The sequence below is a fragment of the Cynocephalus volans genome, chromosome X (assembly GCF_027409185.1).
Source record: "Cynocephalus volans isolate mCynVol1 chromosome X, mCynVol1.pri, whole genome shotgun sequence".
Lineage (NCBI taxonomy): Eukaryota > Metazoa > Chordata > Mammalia > Dermoptera > Cynocephalidae > Cynocephalus > Cynocephalus volans.
Genome location: NC_084478.1, coordinates 3044738 through 3061865, shown reverse-complemented (window position 1 = coordinate 3061865; position 17128 = coordinate 3044738). Strand labels below are relative to the sequence as shown.

The 17128-nt window shown below is 41.8% G+C and overlaps 1 protein-coding gene across 1 annotated transcript in view; it reads left to right on the top strand.

Moving 5' to 3' along the window:
* The window catches only part of PRKX (protein kinase cAMP-dependent X-linked catalytic subunit), a 108323-nt gene that overhangs the window by 66249 nt on the left and 24946 nt on the right, over positions 1–17128 (top strand). Inside the window, exon 4 of the mRNA XM_063083385.1 lies at positions 14995–15114. Within this exon, the coding sequence (XP_062939455.1) occupies positions 14995–15114 (120 nt within the window). The remainder of the gene's footprint in view (positions 1–14994; positions 15115–17128) is intronic.

The window sequence follows — 17128 nt, the reverse complement described above, 5'->3', positions numbered from 1 at the left end:
AGAAAAAATTATTCTTCTTAAAGCAAATGAAAACATAATTTGAGAAGCATGATAAAGAAAAAGATGGTGCTAAAGGATCCCAGGAACCAGAGGTGGGTCAAGGTTCCAGGTGTGTCTTGAAGCATATATAGTTTTTAGATTCCTTCTTAAGGAAAAAAGGAATAAACCACAAGTCAAAATTAGGTACCAGAAAGGCTCGGGCAAGCATGGAACCCGATGCTTGGGCATCCTTCGCTTCATGATCCGACACCTCTTCTAGGCACAGAGACACCTGTGGTCAGGTGTGTTGTACTGCCTGATCGTTACCTTGGTCGCCTGACCGCTCACCTCTCCTGGGAGGCTCCTTTTACATCCTTACCTACCCACCTGCACCATTTTCGTTTTTTTAAAATTTTTTATTAGCGTTACTGAGATATCATTCACACGCCGTAAATTCACTCATGTAAAGTGTACAATTGGATGGTTTGTAGTATATTCGTAGATATGTGCACCCACCCCCGAAGTCATTTCCATCACCTCAGAAAGAAGGCCAGGATCATTTCGTTATCCTGTTCTAGCCCCTCATCCTCTTGAGCCCTAGGTAGGCGACTAGCAGTCTGCTTTCTGTGGGTTTGCCTGTTCTGGACATTTTGCGTCGATGAAGTCATGCACTATGTGGTCTTCTGTGTCTGTCGTCTGTCACTGAGCACACGTTTTTAAGGTTCGTTCTTGTCGTAATGTCTATCAGAGCTGCACTCCTTTTCACAGCTGAGTGATATTCCACTGTATGGACAGACCACAGTGAGCTGACCTGCTCATTGACTGGTAGACATTCTGGTTGTCCACTTCCTGGCCACTGTGAGTCACGCTGCCGTGAGCGTTCATGTCCAGCACTCTGCTTTCAGTTCCCCGCGAGCACAGGTGCTTTTAATGCCTGGGATTCCCTTGTTTGGTCCTGGTAGGACCAGTAACTTTGCTTCAGCTGCTCTAATATGACCTTCCGTGTCCTTCCTTATATCTCACACGGACAGTAGGTACCACCAGTAGAAAGGTGACGTATCCAGCCACCAGACTGTTACAGGACATTTGATCCTGTAAATATGACCAATTCTGCAAGCTTGACACTGTATATGTAAATTTATACTTCACAAAGAACTTTTAAGTTTCTTACTATGGTTTCAAAGATATCTGAGCGATGTGGTATATCATCACTATTTTAAAAAGTCATGGGTAAGAGCCGAGGCGTGAGTTGCAGTCAGTTTCCTGTAAGAAATGCAGTGTTAAGCCAATTAGAGAGTTAATGCCCTGGTGACAGCATTTGCATCTGTGTGAAAAAGAGAAGTTCTGAGAAATGTCAAGGTTGAAAATATTTCTCTCATGTGGTCCGCTGACCAAACTGACAATAACTCTTTACATTTTTTCCTACTCGTAAGTCACCTTTGATTATCATTTTACTGCTTTCAGAATGTTGTTGGGAGGGTTGATGTGAGAATTTTCGGTGAATTTTAAATGAGCAGGGAAGACCTTATTCATGATAAATTTGGTGGCAATGATGTCATTTTACTGCCTCAGAATGACAGCTTGAGGAATAAAGTGCCGATTTTTGGTAAAGTATTTTAAACTACCAGAAAAGACCCATGATTGCTAAATTTAGTCAGAAATTGTGCTCTTAAAAGCAGGATGTGACCATATCAAGATAGTGATACTGTGCTCATTAATGCAAAGGGCTGATAAAAAGCAAAAAACATATAATAGGAAACATTTTTCTTATTTTTATCGTGCATACTTTTATAATATTGCTTCTACACTGTACTATAAAATAAACTTACTATAAGCACTTTTCTGTGATAGGCACAGAAAAATTTGGATTACGTAGAAAACTAACAGAGTGAGTGAATAAAAATCTAAACGTACCAGCCAGAAATCATCACTATTATTATTTTAATGTGTGTTGTTTCTTCTTTGAGAGTGTGCACTATTTTCTTTTTCTTGGAATGATTTCTTAAACACACCACTGATATGTCCAGCGTTAGGGTCTTTGTCATTCCTGGGTCCATTTTTGGAGTCACCCAGCACAGTTTTTCAGGTGTGTTGTCTTTGTGTCTGTCCAAGTTGTTTGGGATTCAGCACTTTTACAGCCTACAAAAGATACTGTCCTTGAAAAGCGCATCTCAGACTTGAAGGATACTATTGTATAACATTACAGAAAAATACTGTCTCCTTTGTTGCTTTTAAAGTGTTAGCTTTTTTTTCTATTACGATCATACATGCTCACAGTGGGAGTCAAAGGGTTTTATACCCACCACGCCTTCCACCTGCCGTTCCCCACCCCCGACTTGCAACCCTCGGATCTGCTCTCCCAGTTACACCGGTCGTGTCCCCAACAGCCTGCAAATTTGGGCTGCTATTGTCTGTTCCGTCTCTTAATTCTTATGCATTACAGTTTTTAAAAATTCTTTATATGATTTTCACTGGTTTTGGGAGGGGGCAGAGCTGAATTTGTTTAATTCATCATCTTTGACAAGAACAGATTATACATTTAGAACGTGTTGAGGTCATCTTCATGTAGTTTTTTTTTTTTTTTTTTAAATTCTGTATATGTTAAGGTGTATGACGATGTTTTGGTATACCCATACACACTGAAATAATGACTGCACTCAAGCCAATTAACATACCCGTCATCTCACATAGGCCCCTTTGTGTGTGTGTGTGTGGTAAGAGAACCTAAAATATACTCTTAGCAAAACTTCAGTATACAATGCAATATGATTAATTATAGTCCTCATGCTATGCATTAATTAGATCTCTAGACTTACTCGTTCAAGATAACTACATCTTTTTACCGCTAAACCCCCGTCTTCCCATCCCACCCCCAGCCCTTGGTAAATACCATTCTGTCCTCTGCTTCATGAGTTTGACTTTTTCTTATAGATTCTTCATGTAAGTGAGATATGAAGCTTTTTTTTTTTTTTTTTTTTTCCTTCTTCCAGTGTCTGGCTTATTTTACTTAATGTCCTTTCGGTTCATCCATGTAAATTCTATAATTCAATGAAAATGGCAGGATTTTGTCCTTTTTTGTGGTTGAATAGTCTTCCCTTGTGTACATCAATCACAATTTCTCTTGATTGACAGACACTTGGAGTGTTTCCCTATCTTGGCTTCTGTGAATGACGTTGCACTGAATATGGGAGCGCAGATATCTTTTGATGAGTCACTGCTTTTCTTTGGGTATATGCCCAGAAGAGGGATTGTTGGCTTATATGGTAGTTCTATTTTAATGAAACATTTTTAGCACCAGAGACGTGGTATCATTAAGAATAATTTTATAAAATCGTCCAGCGTTTAATGTACCATGCCGTTTGGCTTCATTCACCCCCACAGTCCAGAATGCGCCACTAAACTGGGACAGATGTTTCATCCTGTAGTGTTCAGTGGTTGGTGTCCTTGCAAAGCCACTGTGTGGCATGCACGTGCCTGTTGTAGTGTAGGTGTCTCTACTCGTAGGAAGCATCTTCTCTCTGTTACAAGCAAGGCAGCCTCTAATATGCAGAAGAAAAGGAAAACCCTGCAGGGGGCTTCTCTTGGTGTCTGAAGGTTTGTTTTTAAGGCTATTCTGGATTTTTAATCCAAAGAACAGAATAGGAGTCATTGAATGACTGAATGTTTCTCACTCACTGTCTTGGCATTTTCTGTCTTTTACATCATAAGTTAATTTTCTAGATCTTTTTTTGTTTTGAGTTATTTTGCTTTGGGTTTTTTGTTTCTTTTTTCTTTTCTTTTCTTTTTTTTTTTTGGTCATTACCCCTAATAAAACACAAACTCTTTGTTCACTCCTGTATCCATTTTGTCCACCAAATCACCTGGTAAAATTAGGTGTGTCTGTGCATGAGAGAGGGAGACAGACAGAACTGGAGAGAAATTGAACTAAGTGATTTCTAACACCGTCACAGCTATTGATGATAATGTGCAGTCAGAAAATATTCCATTTGGGCTGAACCCGTGGCTCACTCAGGAGAGGGCAGCGCTGGGAGCGCCGAGGCCGCAGGTTCTGATCCTATATAGGGATGGCTGGTGACCTCACTGGCGGAGCGCATTGCGGGCGACGCCAAGCCAAGGGTTGCGATCCCCTTACCAGTCACACACACACACACAAAAAAGATTCCATTTGAAAGGACAAAAGTGGATGTTTTCTCTAGACAATTTTAATAGTTTATGCTCCTAAAAACTTTATTAGGGCAGCACTGTCCTATAGAAATAGAATTCAAGCCTTATGTGTTATTTTAAATTTGCTAGTAGCTATGTGCTAATAAGTAAAACCAACAGGTGAAGGTAATTTTAATAATATAGTTTATTGAATTCAGTATATATAACATATGTTCATTTTAGCATATCATCAGTACAAAAACTGAGATTCTTTACCTGTGTTTTTGAAATCCCATGTGTATTTTACATTTACAGCTCATTTAAGGTGATAACTTTTCATGAGAAATACTGGATTTTTATGTAGTGTTCATAAAATTTAATGCTGACACAGTAGATTGACACATCCGAGCTGCTCAAAGATACTCAAAAAGATTTGCATTAACTGCACTGAATCTCCAGTTTTCAATTTAAATTAGATTAACTGAAGTCGAATCGGACAATAATATCAGTGCCTCTGTAGACTGGTTACAGGCTCGGTATTTACATACGGTGAGGGGCTTCCAGATTATTTCCGTGTATTTTTTCATTCTTTGATAAGGTGGGTTTGGGTTAGGAATCGTGGGTAACTATAATCCCAGCATTCTAGAAACACCTGCATTTTTGAGTAACTTAATTTGGGGGCAGTTTTGCACTAAATGGCTCATTTCTTCCCTGGTGGTTTTTAGAAAAGGGTCGTTCTATACACACCTGTGATGTAGGTAAATTCAATCTGATTTTCCCCTACAGAATTTCTTCAATTACATTTCAAAGAATCAAGCACATAAAAATGAAATGCTTCGTAAATATTGGATTATAACACTGGTGCTGCCCTCTCGACAGCACGTGGTATATTAATAGACCCTTTATTTTATTTTATTTTTAAGTCATTTTATTTGGAAGTCTGATTCGAAACAACCCAGAAATGAAATGTTTCATGTATTCATTTGTGAGTTGTACACACCATGTGACTCTCCAGTTAACCTGTTATGTTTATGTAGAATTAAATGAGTGAAGATTTTTTAATACATAACATCAGGCAGCTATGTTACTTAATTAACATGTCAAAATCTTGGAAAAGGCCTCATTACCATCGTGATAACAGAACTTCTACAGAGAACTTCATCTTACTAGTTCTAAGTCACGGAGTTTCTGAAAACTTAATTATTGGGCTCCTCTGGCTCAGGATTCAAACAACAGACCTGATGTTTAAATAAAAATTGAAAGAATTGTATTAATATATCCAGAGATCTCCACTGATTAGGTGGAGAAAAGCAATGAGACTTAATCTTTGATAACATTTTTGAACACCTGCTGGGGAGAAGTTTGTCATTTGCTCTGATGCCAGGGCGTAAAAACCCATTTAAACATGTCATAATTAAGTGTTCTACTCACTCCATGAGTTTTTTTCATGTTTATTTTAAACCTCATGCTCATGGTGACTGGACTTGGGATGCTTTTCTAGGTGGTCAGTTTTGTACAGATGAAAACCTCTTCCAACTTGATTTTTCAAGGCTCCGGTTTTCTAGTAGCAATAATTTTTATTGTTGTATTTTAAATATTTTGCATGCACACTTTATATTCTCCAGATAGCTCATCTAAAAGGTGAAAGGACAAACTAGAATTATTTTTGGTTTTCTGAAATATGAAAGGAAGGTACTGACCTTTCATTTGATTTCGTAAGTAAAACGTGTGCCTTCTCAGACGTGGCTTGCTTTCTCTGCAGCAGCTCTTTTGTGACTCTTCTGTTGCAGCATGTTAAATCCAGGTGTCAAATTGAATGTGAGCCTTTGGATTTTTACTTCTTAACCCCTACTGTAGACAATATTGAACGCTATCTTTAAAAATGATTATTTAATGGTTCTTGTATTTATCTATTAAAACGAAATACGGCAATTTCATAAACTGAAACGATGATTTAAAATGATGGTTTAACATTTTCAAACATACCCAAAAGTAGAGAGAGTAGTTCATATTGGATCCTTTTGTACCCAACTCCTAGCTTGAACAGGTGTCAGTGTTTCCACCTTATTTCATCTTTTTTTTGCCCCTTGCCCATTTTTCTTGAGTTGTTTTAAAACACAAGTACAGCATTCTGTCTCTAACAGGTAGAGTTATTAAAACAAAGCAAAACAACTTCACTGCCATTAGGACGTCTGACAAAATTATCAAGACAAAACACAAACAGAAAAGCCACCCTGACTGTCACCCAGCACGCAGTCAGTATTTAAATTTCCACCAAATGTCTCAAAAATGTCTTTTGACCTATTTTTCCTTTCCTCTGAAGTGAGGATCGAACCCAGATTTCCACGTTGCATTCTATAGGTATGTTTCTAAGCTCCATTTCGTCCAGAAGTCCGCTTTCCCACTCTTTCGTCCTTCTTGTCGTGTATTTATCAAGTACACGGGGTCCTCTGCCCTGTGGGAACATCCCACAGTCGGGACTGGATTTTGATGGCTTCTGCGCGGCGTCGTTTCCTCCTTCCTCAGTCACCTGTGTCCCTCGTGGCTACATCTGCGGACTGGGCGAGACTCCGGGCCATGGGGGAGGCCTCCATTCCTCCTTCCCTTCCTTCCATCTATCCATCTGTGTCTGTCTGTCCTTCCTTCTTTCTCCTACCTCCAGTTATCTCTCTGTCTCTGTCTGTCTGTCTCTCTGTCTCTGTCTCTGTCTGTCTCTCTGTCTGTCTCTCTGTCTGTCTCTGTCTGTCTGTCTGTCTGTCTGTCTCTCTCTCTCTCTGTCTCTCTCTCTCTGTCTTTCTCTCTCTCTGTCTGTCTCTCTCTCTCTCTGTCTCTCGCTTGCTTTTGAGAAGCAGGTGGTGCCGTCTGTTGTTGCTGCAGGTGTCAGATGCTAACGAGACGTAGAGCCCGTCCTTGTCCCTGTGGCGCTGGGTGGCAGATGCTGGGCTGCTCTGTTTCCCCAGCGCAGCCTCCACCCCTTCCGCCACCCACTCTCATGCCCCATCCACCTGGTGGCCGTGGACGGGGGCCCACCCATGCTGGTTGGGTGGCTGCAGCTTTTCAGCACAGGTGGCCAAGCGGTGACATCCTCTCTCTGCCATCCCTTCTGAGTTTCTTAGCTGGAATTCTTCTATAAAGAAGAGCTTTCCCTCAGCAGCCACTGGGTGACCCTGGAATACCCTTTCTAGAGGACAAGTGTTGGGCAGGCTGGATTCTTACTCTTTATTTAAGGGTCTCCAGAATCCTGACCTGCACTCAGTAACCTACAACTTTTATTTATTTTTTAAAAAATTTAGGAATCTATCGTGATCCGATATGTTTTTTAACCCAACACAACCTTTCTTTTTGTTTTTTTTTGGATACTTAAATTGTCCCTACCTTAATAGGTCAAATCCGTTGTTTTCTTTTCCAAATAAAGTTTTATTGGAACACAGTGACACCATTTATTTCTTTATTGTCCGTGGTGGCTTTCTAGCCACAATAGCAGAGCTGAATAATAGCAACACGGACCAATGGCCCACAAAGCCGAAACTATCTACCATCTGGCCCTTTACAAAAGAAGTTTGCCGACCTCTCAGGTAGGCCACCTGCTTTGTGAACTGGTTAACACTGCCCAACAGGTATGTCCCTGTCATGGAATATTATTCACCCATGAACAGGGACAAAATTTACACCCATGCTACACAGTGATGTACTTTGACAATACTGTGCTGAATTCAATCCGCTGGGCACAAAAAGGTAAATCCCATGTGATTCCACTTACAGGAGGTCCCTAGAGTAAGGGACACAAATTCATAGAGACAGAAAGTAGAACAGGTGGTGCCAGGGGCTGGGGAAAAGGAGGGAATCAGGAGTTGTTTGGGTACAGTTTCAATTAGAGGAGATAAAAAAAGTTCTGGAAAAGTGGTTGCTGTTGGTGGTTGCACAACGGTGTGAATGTACTTAGTGCCATTAAATGGCACACTTAAAAATGGTTAACTTTATGGAAAAAATGGGAAATTTTATGTTATGTATATCTTCCCAGAATTGAAAATTATACATATGTAAAAATTGTAATCATGTACAATTATGAATAATTGCATTATAATTATTCACATTATACATTATTATAATATATTATTTATATTATACATTATAATTTAATGTATACTATAATAGACATTATAATATAAATATGTTATAAAAATAATGTATAATATATGAATGTATTTTCGTAAAAGTATTTATAATTATGGAAAATAGTATATAGTTAATTATATATGGATAATAATTATATAGAAATATGGATTATATATAATTATATGTAATTTTATAAGTGTATAAGTACATTATATTATACATTTAATTTTTAGATTATAAATTTAAGTTTATATAAAGTTATTCATAATTTTAATGTCTACTTTCTAGTTTCTTCCCCTGTCCCACAAAGCATGTAATTTCTTTTAATGTAATTAATAATGAAATACTGTACATCCTAGGGTTGAAAACTGTGATCCCTATTAGGTAAATGTTTGTGTCTGTTTCTTTTAATGGTTTCTTCAGGGTTTCTTTTTTTTGTTTGTTTTTTCTTTTTTAAACATTCGTGTGTACCTATTTGTGGAACTGCACCATGATTCAGTTTGGGCGGATAGCATAGCTTTTTCCAGTCCATCCCTTTTCCTACCCCTTTCTAGTTTCTTTAGACCTTTCCCCTTAGATTCTTACTTAGACCATATAATGGAAATCAGGGAAAAGTCCAATGTTCTCCTTAAGGAATATGTGCAGTGGTTATTGTTACGTTCCTTAAAGCCCTGTTTGAATTTTGCTACAGTTAGTACCAGGAGGTTAAGATTCTTATTCTGGGGTTGGCAAAAGTCTTCCTTTTTCCCCTGCTGGTAAGTTGCATCTGGAAGCTGTTGTCCCAGAGAAAACCCACTTCCTCCAAGTGCGAACCTTCTCCCAGGGCTTGGGACGGTCATCCAGAAACCGCCCCACGCTCTCAAACCTCCTTCTTTCCCCTCGAAGGACGTGAAATTCTCAGCTGTTGCATATACCATCAGACGGTTCAAGGAACGGACCGTGGCCTGGAGGAAAACTTGCCTTTTTATGAAAAACCCAACACAAGGTTTCCTTATTGCAACCCAAACTCCAGCAAGAAGGTGCATATGCGTGATATTTTCACCACAAACACTGAGCTAACATCTGTTTCTTGCATTATCAAACCTAGACCAAACACTGTCTGACGCTTTCCTACAAAATAGAAAAAAATCCAGTTGTTTGTACAGTCAAGTGTACAGGGCTTGCATGGTTTTCCTTATGCTGCCTGGGCCTCTCTCTGTCTCTGTTAGGGAGGTGACATGCTTGTCACAGATAAAGTGATGACCATAGGTCAGAGGGGATGTGGGGAGACCCACTTGCTAGGAAGTAAGAGACTGGACTGAAGCTAAGTTTGGAGGCATCCATTTCCCTCTCTTTTTAATTGTGATAAAATACACTGTAAAATTTACCATTTTAACCATTTTAAAGTACACAATTCAATGGCATTTCATACATTTTTACATGTTGTACAACCCTCATTTTTATCTAGTTCCAGAACATTTTCGTTAACCTCAAAAGGAAGCCCTATCCCTGTTAAGTGGTCACTCTCCGTCCTAATCCAGGATGACCTCAACTTGGTTACATCTGCAAAGACCCTATTTCCAAATGAGGTCCCATTCACAAGTACTGGGGTTTAGGACTTTTGGGGTGCACAGTTCAACCCAGCGCAGGTATCATGGAAGGCAATGGGAGATGAAGAACACGTGAGCAATTTGACATCTACACGTTACTGAGACTCCTGTCCTACTCCACCTCCTTGGTTAACATGCCCCCTGCTATAGTGGAACTGATAAGGCTCAGAAAACTGAGAAGAGCAGGTGTTATCTTCCTTTAACCCAAAAGCCAGGTGAGCAAAAAAAGATGCGAGCAGGATGTTGGGTACTTTGCAGCCTGGACCCGCACTCTTGGAACAGCATCCGGGGCTGTCCGTTCTCAGCAAGTTCACTGAAGTCCTAATCTCTGCTTCTTTGTCCATCCAGCATGGCATTGGGACTTTTTGCAGGAAGGAAAGACTCTAATGAGGCGTAAGGCTATGTGAGGTGCGTTAGAAACTGGAGATTTATTCAGACTTAGGTTTGTGCTTCTCACCCTAACGTGGAGCCAAAAATACTCACCTTTCAACAGGTAAGTGGAGACGCTGCCCCTGATACATATAAAATTACCTGTGGCCACCTCTACCCCATCTCAGCTGAGATCTGGGCATCCAGCCCATTTCAGGAAATCTTGGGTGACCAGGCTGGACATCTGACATTAATGGATCATGCATTGATGTCCCTGCAGAATTGCCTAAGTGTCATGAGTCAACACGACCAAGACTGATTTGGGGTTTACTTTTGTTGGGTGGACTGGGGTAGGGATGTTTCTAAAATAGTGTGCATCGTACACTCTGTTTATAGACTTAAGTCTGAGTGAAAAGCTCTTCATTGGATGCGAGGTGGTTCTTTATACCATGTTTGAAAAGATTGGTGGGTTGAGTAAGCTCCTTCCTGCTTTTCTCTGCGGGGGAAGAACTCAGCTTCTCGCAAATCTCCTTTCCTTTCTTGTAGCCCCTGGGGCCCACCGTGCTTTTATTTCACATCAGGCTGCAGCATCCGCATGCAAGCCAGTGCACAGTGACCTCACTGCTCCTGCCAACAGAATTGGAAATGTTAGTGCAGGTCTTGTGATCACAAGGGCTGATGGTTAAATGGGGAAGATTCTGTCATCGAAAGGGAGAATTTTGGAGTAGGGAGGTGCGGCAGGGGGAAAGGAAGGGAACAGAGCAGCAGGGACACTTCAGGTGGGTTCTTGGAGGAAGAACAAATCCTGTGAAGCCAAACCCCAGACGGCGTCCAACCCCCTAGGCATGTGGAGGGCTCGGGCCAGATGTGCTGGGGATGAAACAGGCTTTGAGCGTGCTTGGTGCTGTGCAAAGGGAACAGAGGGCAGGCGGATCCATGACCAGCTTCTGCTGAACTGTCAGAACTGCCTGCCTTGATGATGCTGCATGATTTCCGCTGTGTGGATGGCCCACATTTTCATTTGATCCAGCAATTCCACTTCTAGGTCTACATCCGAAAGAACTGAAAGCAGAGTCCGAAACATATATTTGCACACGCATGTTCATCGCAGCATTATTGCCAACCACCAAGAGGGGCTTAAACAACACATGTTTATTGTGTCACCGTCCTGGAGGCTGGAAGACTGAGATCAAAGCGCCAACAGGGCTGGTTTCTCCTGAAGCCTCTCTCCTTGGCTTGTAGACACTGTCTTCTCCCTGTGTCCTCACATGGTCGTCCCTCTGTGCATGTCTGCGTCCTAATCTCTTCTTCTAAGGACACCAGTCCTATTGGGTTATGGTCCACCCTAGAGACCTCATTGTACCTTAATCACCTCTTTAAAATTCTCTCTGCAAATACAGCCACATTCTAGATTGCTGCGGGTTAGAGCTTCAGCATATAAATTTTGGGGGGACATAACTCAGCCCATAATCCTGCTTAAGACCCACTCAGTCAGAAACTCTGGGGTAGGACCCAGCAATCTGTGTCTTAACCAACAATTAGAAAGTACCTTGGACAGCATGCAGCACCTATCTCTGAGAATGTATTAGTTTTCTGTGGCTTCTGTAGCAAAGCATCACAGACTGTGCGGCTTAATCAGCAGACATTTATTCTCTCCTGGTCCTGGAGGCTGGAAGTCTGAGATCAAGGCATGTCAGGGCTGGTTTCTCCTGAGGCCTCTCTCCTTGGCTTGTAGACCCTGTCTTCTCCCTGTGTCCTCACATGGTCGTCCCTCTGTGTGTGTCTCTGTCCTAATCTCCTCTTCTTCTTAGGATACCAGTCCTATTGGATTAGGGCCCACCCTAGAGACCTCATTTTACCTTAATCACCTCTTGAAAAAGACCCTGTCTCTAAATATAGTTGCATTCTGAGGTCCTGAGGGTTTAGGAAACATATCTGGGGGGACGTATTCCAACCATAACAAGGGATATGTGGAAAATGTAGGTCACAATGTTTCTCTGTACAGGTGACACATCATGTAGACTTTGAATGACTGGGAGGAAATGCCGGTAGAGGATGAAGCATTTATAAGATGTGAATCCATAACAAAAGGGTATTTTAGTTGTTACAGTAGAGATAGAATTTGGGAAGGTCTTGGAAACATGAGCAGCCTCAGATGGCTCTATGATGGTCTTGAAATTATTTTTTCCCCCAAGTACAGGGCAGCTGTACATGTAGTTTGGATGAAAGTGATTCTATGAGAAAGCAGTACATAAAAAAAAGTTTTTGCAATCAGATACAGAACGAGCCAAAAATGGGAACAGTGAGAAAGAAAGAAATGTATTCAAACTTAATCAAATCAACAGTTACACAAATGACATTCATTTCCTTGGATTTTTGCCATATGTCAAGAAAGAAGCTGGAACCAAATGGTTTCCAGGTCTTCTTCCCAGTCTCAGAGTCCAACAGTCTAGTTATACCTGGAAGAAAAGATACGAATCCTTCCGAGTTTTGCTAAAGAAGAGAGAACTCAAGCCTCACGTTTGTACCAGAGTCCTCTCCAGTCATTGCTGTTTTTTGTTGCCCTTTTTTTGTTACTTCCCCCATTATGCCGTTGCACCCTAGAATACTTGAAAATTGTGATCATGAGTTATCTCCCTGTGGGTGGGGTGGAGGTTTTGTTTGTTTCTGTCCTCTTTCCTCCCAACGGGCTTGAGCATGTAGCAGTTTGGTGACAAGAAGCCCAGTTTACAGCACATGATCGCGAGGTGTCCACAGCTGTACTTTGACAGCTCTGGGTGCAAGGGGAAAGGGGACACACCAGGACTCCTCGAAGAGGAAAGTCTAAGGTGGGCTTTGGGGATTGTCAGTTCTAATGCAGAATATCCCTTCCGTCATTAGCTGTTAGCATGTTTTACCATCAAGGCACTTTTAAAAACAGCTTATTCTGGTATAAGTGATATACCATTAAAAGAGTGTTTTTATACACCCAAGACTTGGCAGTCTCTCAGATCTGAGTAAGTTTCCCAATATACAGTATCTGGGGTGTGGCAAAGAAAACTATTTAACTTTAAGAAAAAAAAAAAGTGTTAAGAATTTATGTCACAAAATTCACCATTTAAGCCATTTTAAAGTGTGCAATTCAATGGCAGTCAGTGCGATCACAATGTAAAACTATTACCTCTGTCTAGTTCCAGAATATTCTCCTCCCCAAAGGAAGCCCTGTACCCATTAGCAGTCACTCCCTATGCCCCCAACCCCAGCCCCTGGCGATCACTAATCTGCTTTCACTATGGCTTTGCATATTCTGGACATTTCATATAAATAGAAATCAGAATATGTGGCCTTTCGTGTCGGGCTTCTTGCACTGATATGCTGTGTCCAAGGTTCATCCCCGTTGTAGCAGGTGTCAGAACTCGATTCCTTTTCATAGCTGCGCATAGTATTCCACCATTTGTATAGATGACATTTGTTTATCCGTTCATTAGAACTTTAGCATTTCACAGGTGAGTTTTTGTTAGCAGAATCCCCACTATTGAGATATGTGAAATAGAAAACAATTAAGAATTTTTTTCTTGTCTTTTCCATATAACATACAGTTTAGAGATTTTAGCAGAAACTATACAAACCCATAGTTTTTAGTTAAACACTGTGGTTCTTTTTTAACAGAGAGAAATGCTCTTATGAGTGGTTGTGTGTGTGTTGGGGGGAAGGGGGGTGTGAGCTATTTTTAAAAATAGTTCTTTCTTTTCTGCAAGAACAGAATAGAGTCACCACAGACAAGGTATCTGCAATGAAGGCGAAGCTGACATGATGTTCATGCATGTAGCTGGGGGAAAATCTGCTGCCCTTGACATGCGTATCCTTGCACCCAGTGGACACAATTTAGGAGGGGACGTGCTTTCTGAGTTTAGCCTTAATAACACCTCATCCGATAGTGTGTGAGCTTTCTGCTTCGAATCACCTGGTGGTTCCCAAGGCTTAAGGGACATGACAGATTAGGGCCATGAGAAAGGAACCACATTCCCCACCTCTGCCATCCAACCCACTTATCAGAGAATCCTCTTCCTGTTTAAAATATATAGATTCATAAAGTTTCTGCTGGAATCTCTAAACTGCATGCTATATGGAAAATGCAAACCTCTGTTGTAAAAATTATGGGAAAGAGATAGCAGGAATAGAAAGATAACAATTAAACCAACCAGAAAGTTCCACTTGGGGACGTAATTCTGGGGCCACCCAACTCGATGTCTTATTTTTCTGGCACCATGTGGTGCTGGGTTCAGCTTGTCTCTGCAAAGTCCCTTCGCTTCAGTCTGCTGTCCTCCAGGTGGCGCTAGAAGCTAAATTTTTCTCAGGTCTTCATTTAACCTTTTGAGAATTATTTTCCCTCCCAAAGCACTTGGCCCCGCTGGAACCCAAAACGACCCAGTGTCCCTAGCCTGGCAGGTTCAGAACGCTGGCCATGAAATTAAAATGACAGCGAATGCACAAGGACCCTGTGCCAAAAAGCATCGAAAACACTTCAAGCCTTTTGAAAAGAAAATCTGCAGTACTTTTCAATTTCTCTCTGTAGGACAGAATCAGCAACCTATTTATGCACATCGAGCAAGTGTATACGTTCTTAGGGGCATTCTATATTGGTTAATAAAAGTTTCCCAGGAAAAGAGTCAGCGAAGACAATGTTACTCTCTTTACACAAAAAAGTATTTGCACAGAAAGGAGGGAAGAAAGTGTGGCTTTGACCAATTTAGCTATTGTAACAATCAAAGCATGAACAGCTGAGTTTTACGGGCTCCTGTCTCTGTCACCCATACAGGACGTGGACCCTCTGCGGAACGCCGGAGTACCTGGCTCCCGAAGTCATCCAGAGCAAAGGCCACGGAAGAGCCGTGGACTGGTGGGCGCTGGGCATCCTGGTATTCGAGATGCTCTCAGGGTAAGTACAGTCTGCTCAGGAGGCCGGCGCCCTGTCCATCCATTCATTTCTGTTAACCTCTAAAACGGTGCTTTGGGGTCGCAAATACTTATTTAGTGTGGCCGCACTCACACCTTACACGGCTGAGGCTGTCAGTGTGAGTTAACTATTGCACTTATTTGAATAAGAGTAAAAAGCCACAAACTTGTGAAAAAACCACTCGTGCACACCTGTTGAGGTTTTTGAATCTAAATATCTGTACCTTCCTGAAATATGGTGTTAATCTTCTGCATGGAATAACATGCAGACATGAGGAATGCACAGGTTGGATAAAGGTAGATCAATCAAATATGATTTAGTAGTTTGTGAATGAACAGTCTTTGAGGAAGGAGAGAATGTGTTTATTTTTTTTTTCTTCCCCCCAAAAGCCTCATACTTGTGTCTGGTGAGATTTGGAAGTTAGAGGTGGCTCATTGTCCCTTGTGCAGATAACAAGGAAGCTGATTGTCCGTCGAAGTGTCATAGTGATTCATTGTTCAAGTCTAGCGTATGACACGGTGTTAACGTTACCCTTCCAGAGCCGTCCAGCATGCACGCCACGCTCAGACACCCTGTACTTGGGGTTGACCCTCATCTCGTCATTCACGGCTTGAATATATGTTAACAGGTCTGGGATTCCCTAAGAAGACTAAGTAGTATGGCCCTTTACCAAACGCAGGTGATTCTCGACGTAACGATGGGGTTCCGTACAAATAAGCCCATCCTAGGTTGAAGGTGTCGTAAGTTGTGAATGCATTTAGTGCACCTGACCTACTGTGCATCAGAGCTTACACATTCTCAGGACACGCACGTCAGCCTCAGTGGGACAAGTCATCTAACCGGAGCCTATTTTATAGCAAAGTGTCGAACATCTCGTGTAACTTATTCATGTTCTACTGAATGTCAATCACTTTCCCACCATCATAAAGTCAAAATATTGTAAGTGGAGCACTCTGAGTTGCAGACCATCTGCAGTAACCTCTAGGAAGGAGGGAGCGACGTGTGCAGGGGACAGAGTCTGCTTTACGTGGTTATCTGAACGAAAGGTTTGCTCTTCTCTCTGATGCTTCAGCCAAGAGGTGGCCCAGTCCAGGAAGGGTCCAGGACACTGGTGGGGACACTGTGACATGCTTTGCCACAGCTGATTCTACCTGCTTCTATTTCTCTTTCCCTTTTTCTCTCTTTCTGCTGCTTGCCGGTGAGTTTCAAAGACAGACACAATTGCATCCTCTGAGTTTGGTCCCAGTTTCAGTAAACATCTGGGTCCCCTTCCACATCTCCCTGATGCCCTGTGGGGACAAACACCACAGTTTTTTTTTTCCTTTACTCAGAAATCAGAAATCTTCTCTTTCGATTGGAAACAAAGATGGGAAGAGAGGCTTTCTTCCTAGAGGGTGTGTCACAGGGAGCCCTGAGCACCCGCTTCTGGCTGTACATAGGACTGAAATTCCAACAGCTGGCTTCGTAAATCAAGGGGACCGGTCGCTGCTTGCAATTGCTGGTTGACAGTGAGCATAGCCCCGTGTGTGTATCTCTGCTGTCTTTCCTTAAGAAACGGAATCCTTTACTTCCCAGATGAGCTTACGAGTCAAAGCAACTATGGGGAATTCCTGCCAAAGAATTGCACCACGCAACTAGGATATGAGATGGGTGAAGGGGGTGGGACCTATGGAAACCTGAATTTATTTGGCTATCTCTGTCACCTACCCACCCACCCATCCATCTGTCTGTCTGTCCACCTATTCATCCAGCTACTTACCTACCTTTTTCTATCTGTTCGTCCATCCAGCTGTCATCTTCCTACCTATGTACTGTCCGTTTACCAAACTGTCATCTGTCCATCCATCTAGTCTTTTGAACTTTCCATTACTCTTTACTCAGGCATATCTAGCAAATCACATAGAACTAAACTTCTCGGTGTGCACAGTAGCCCGTGAAGTCCCAGGCAAAGCAGAAGGTTAAAAATAACTCGTGCATTTTGATCAGCTTCCGCCCA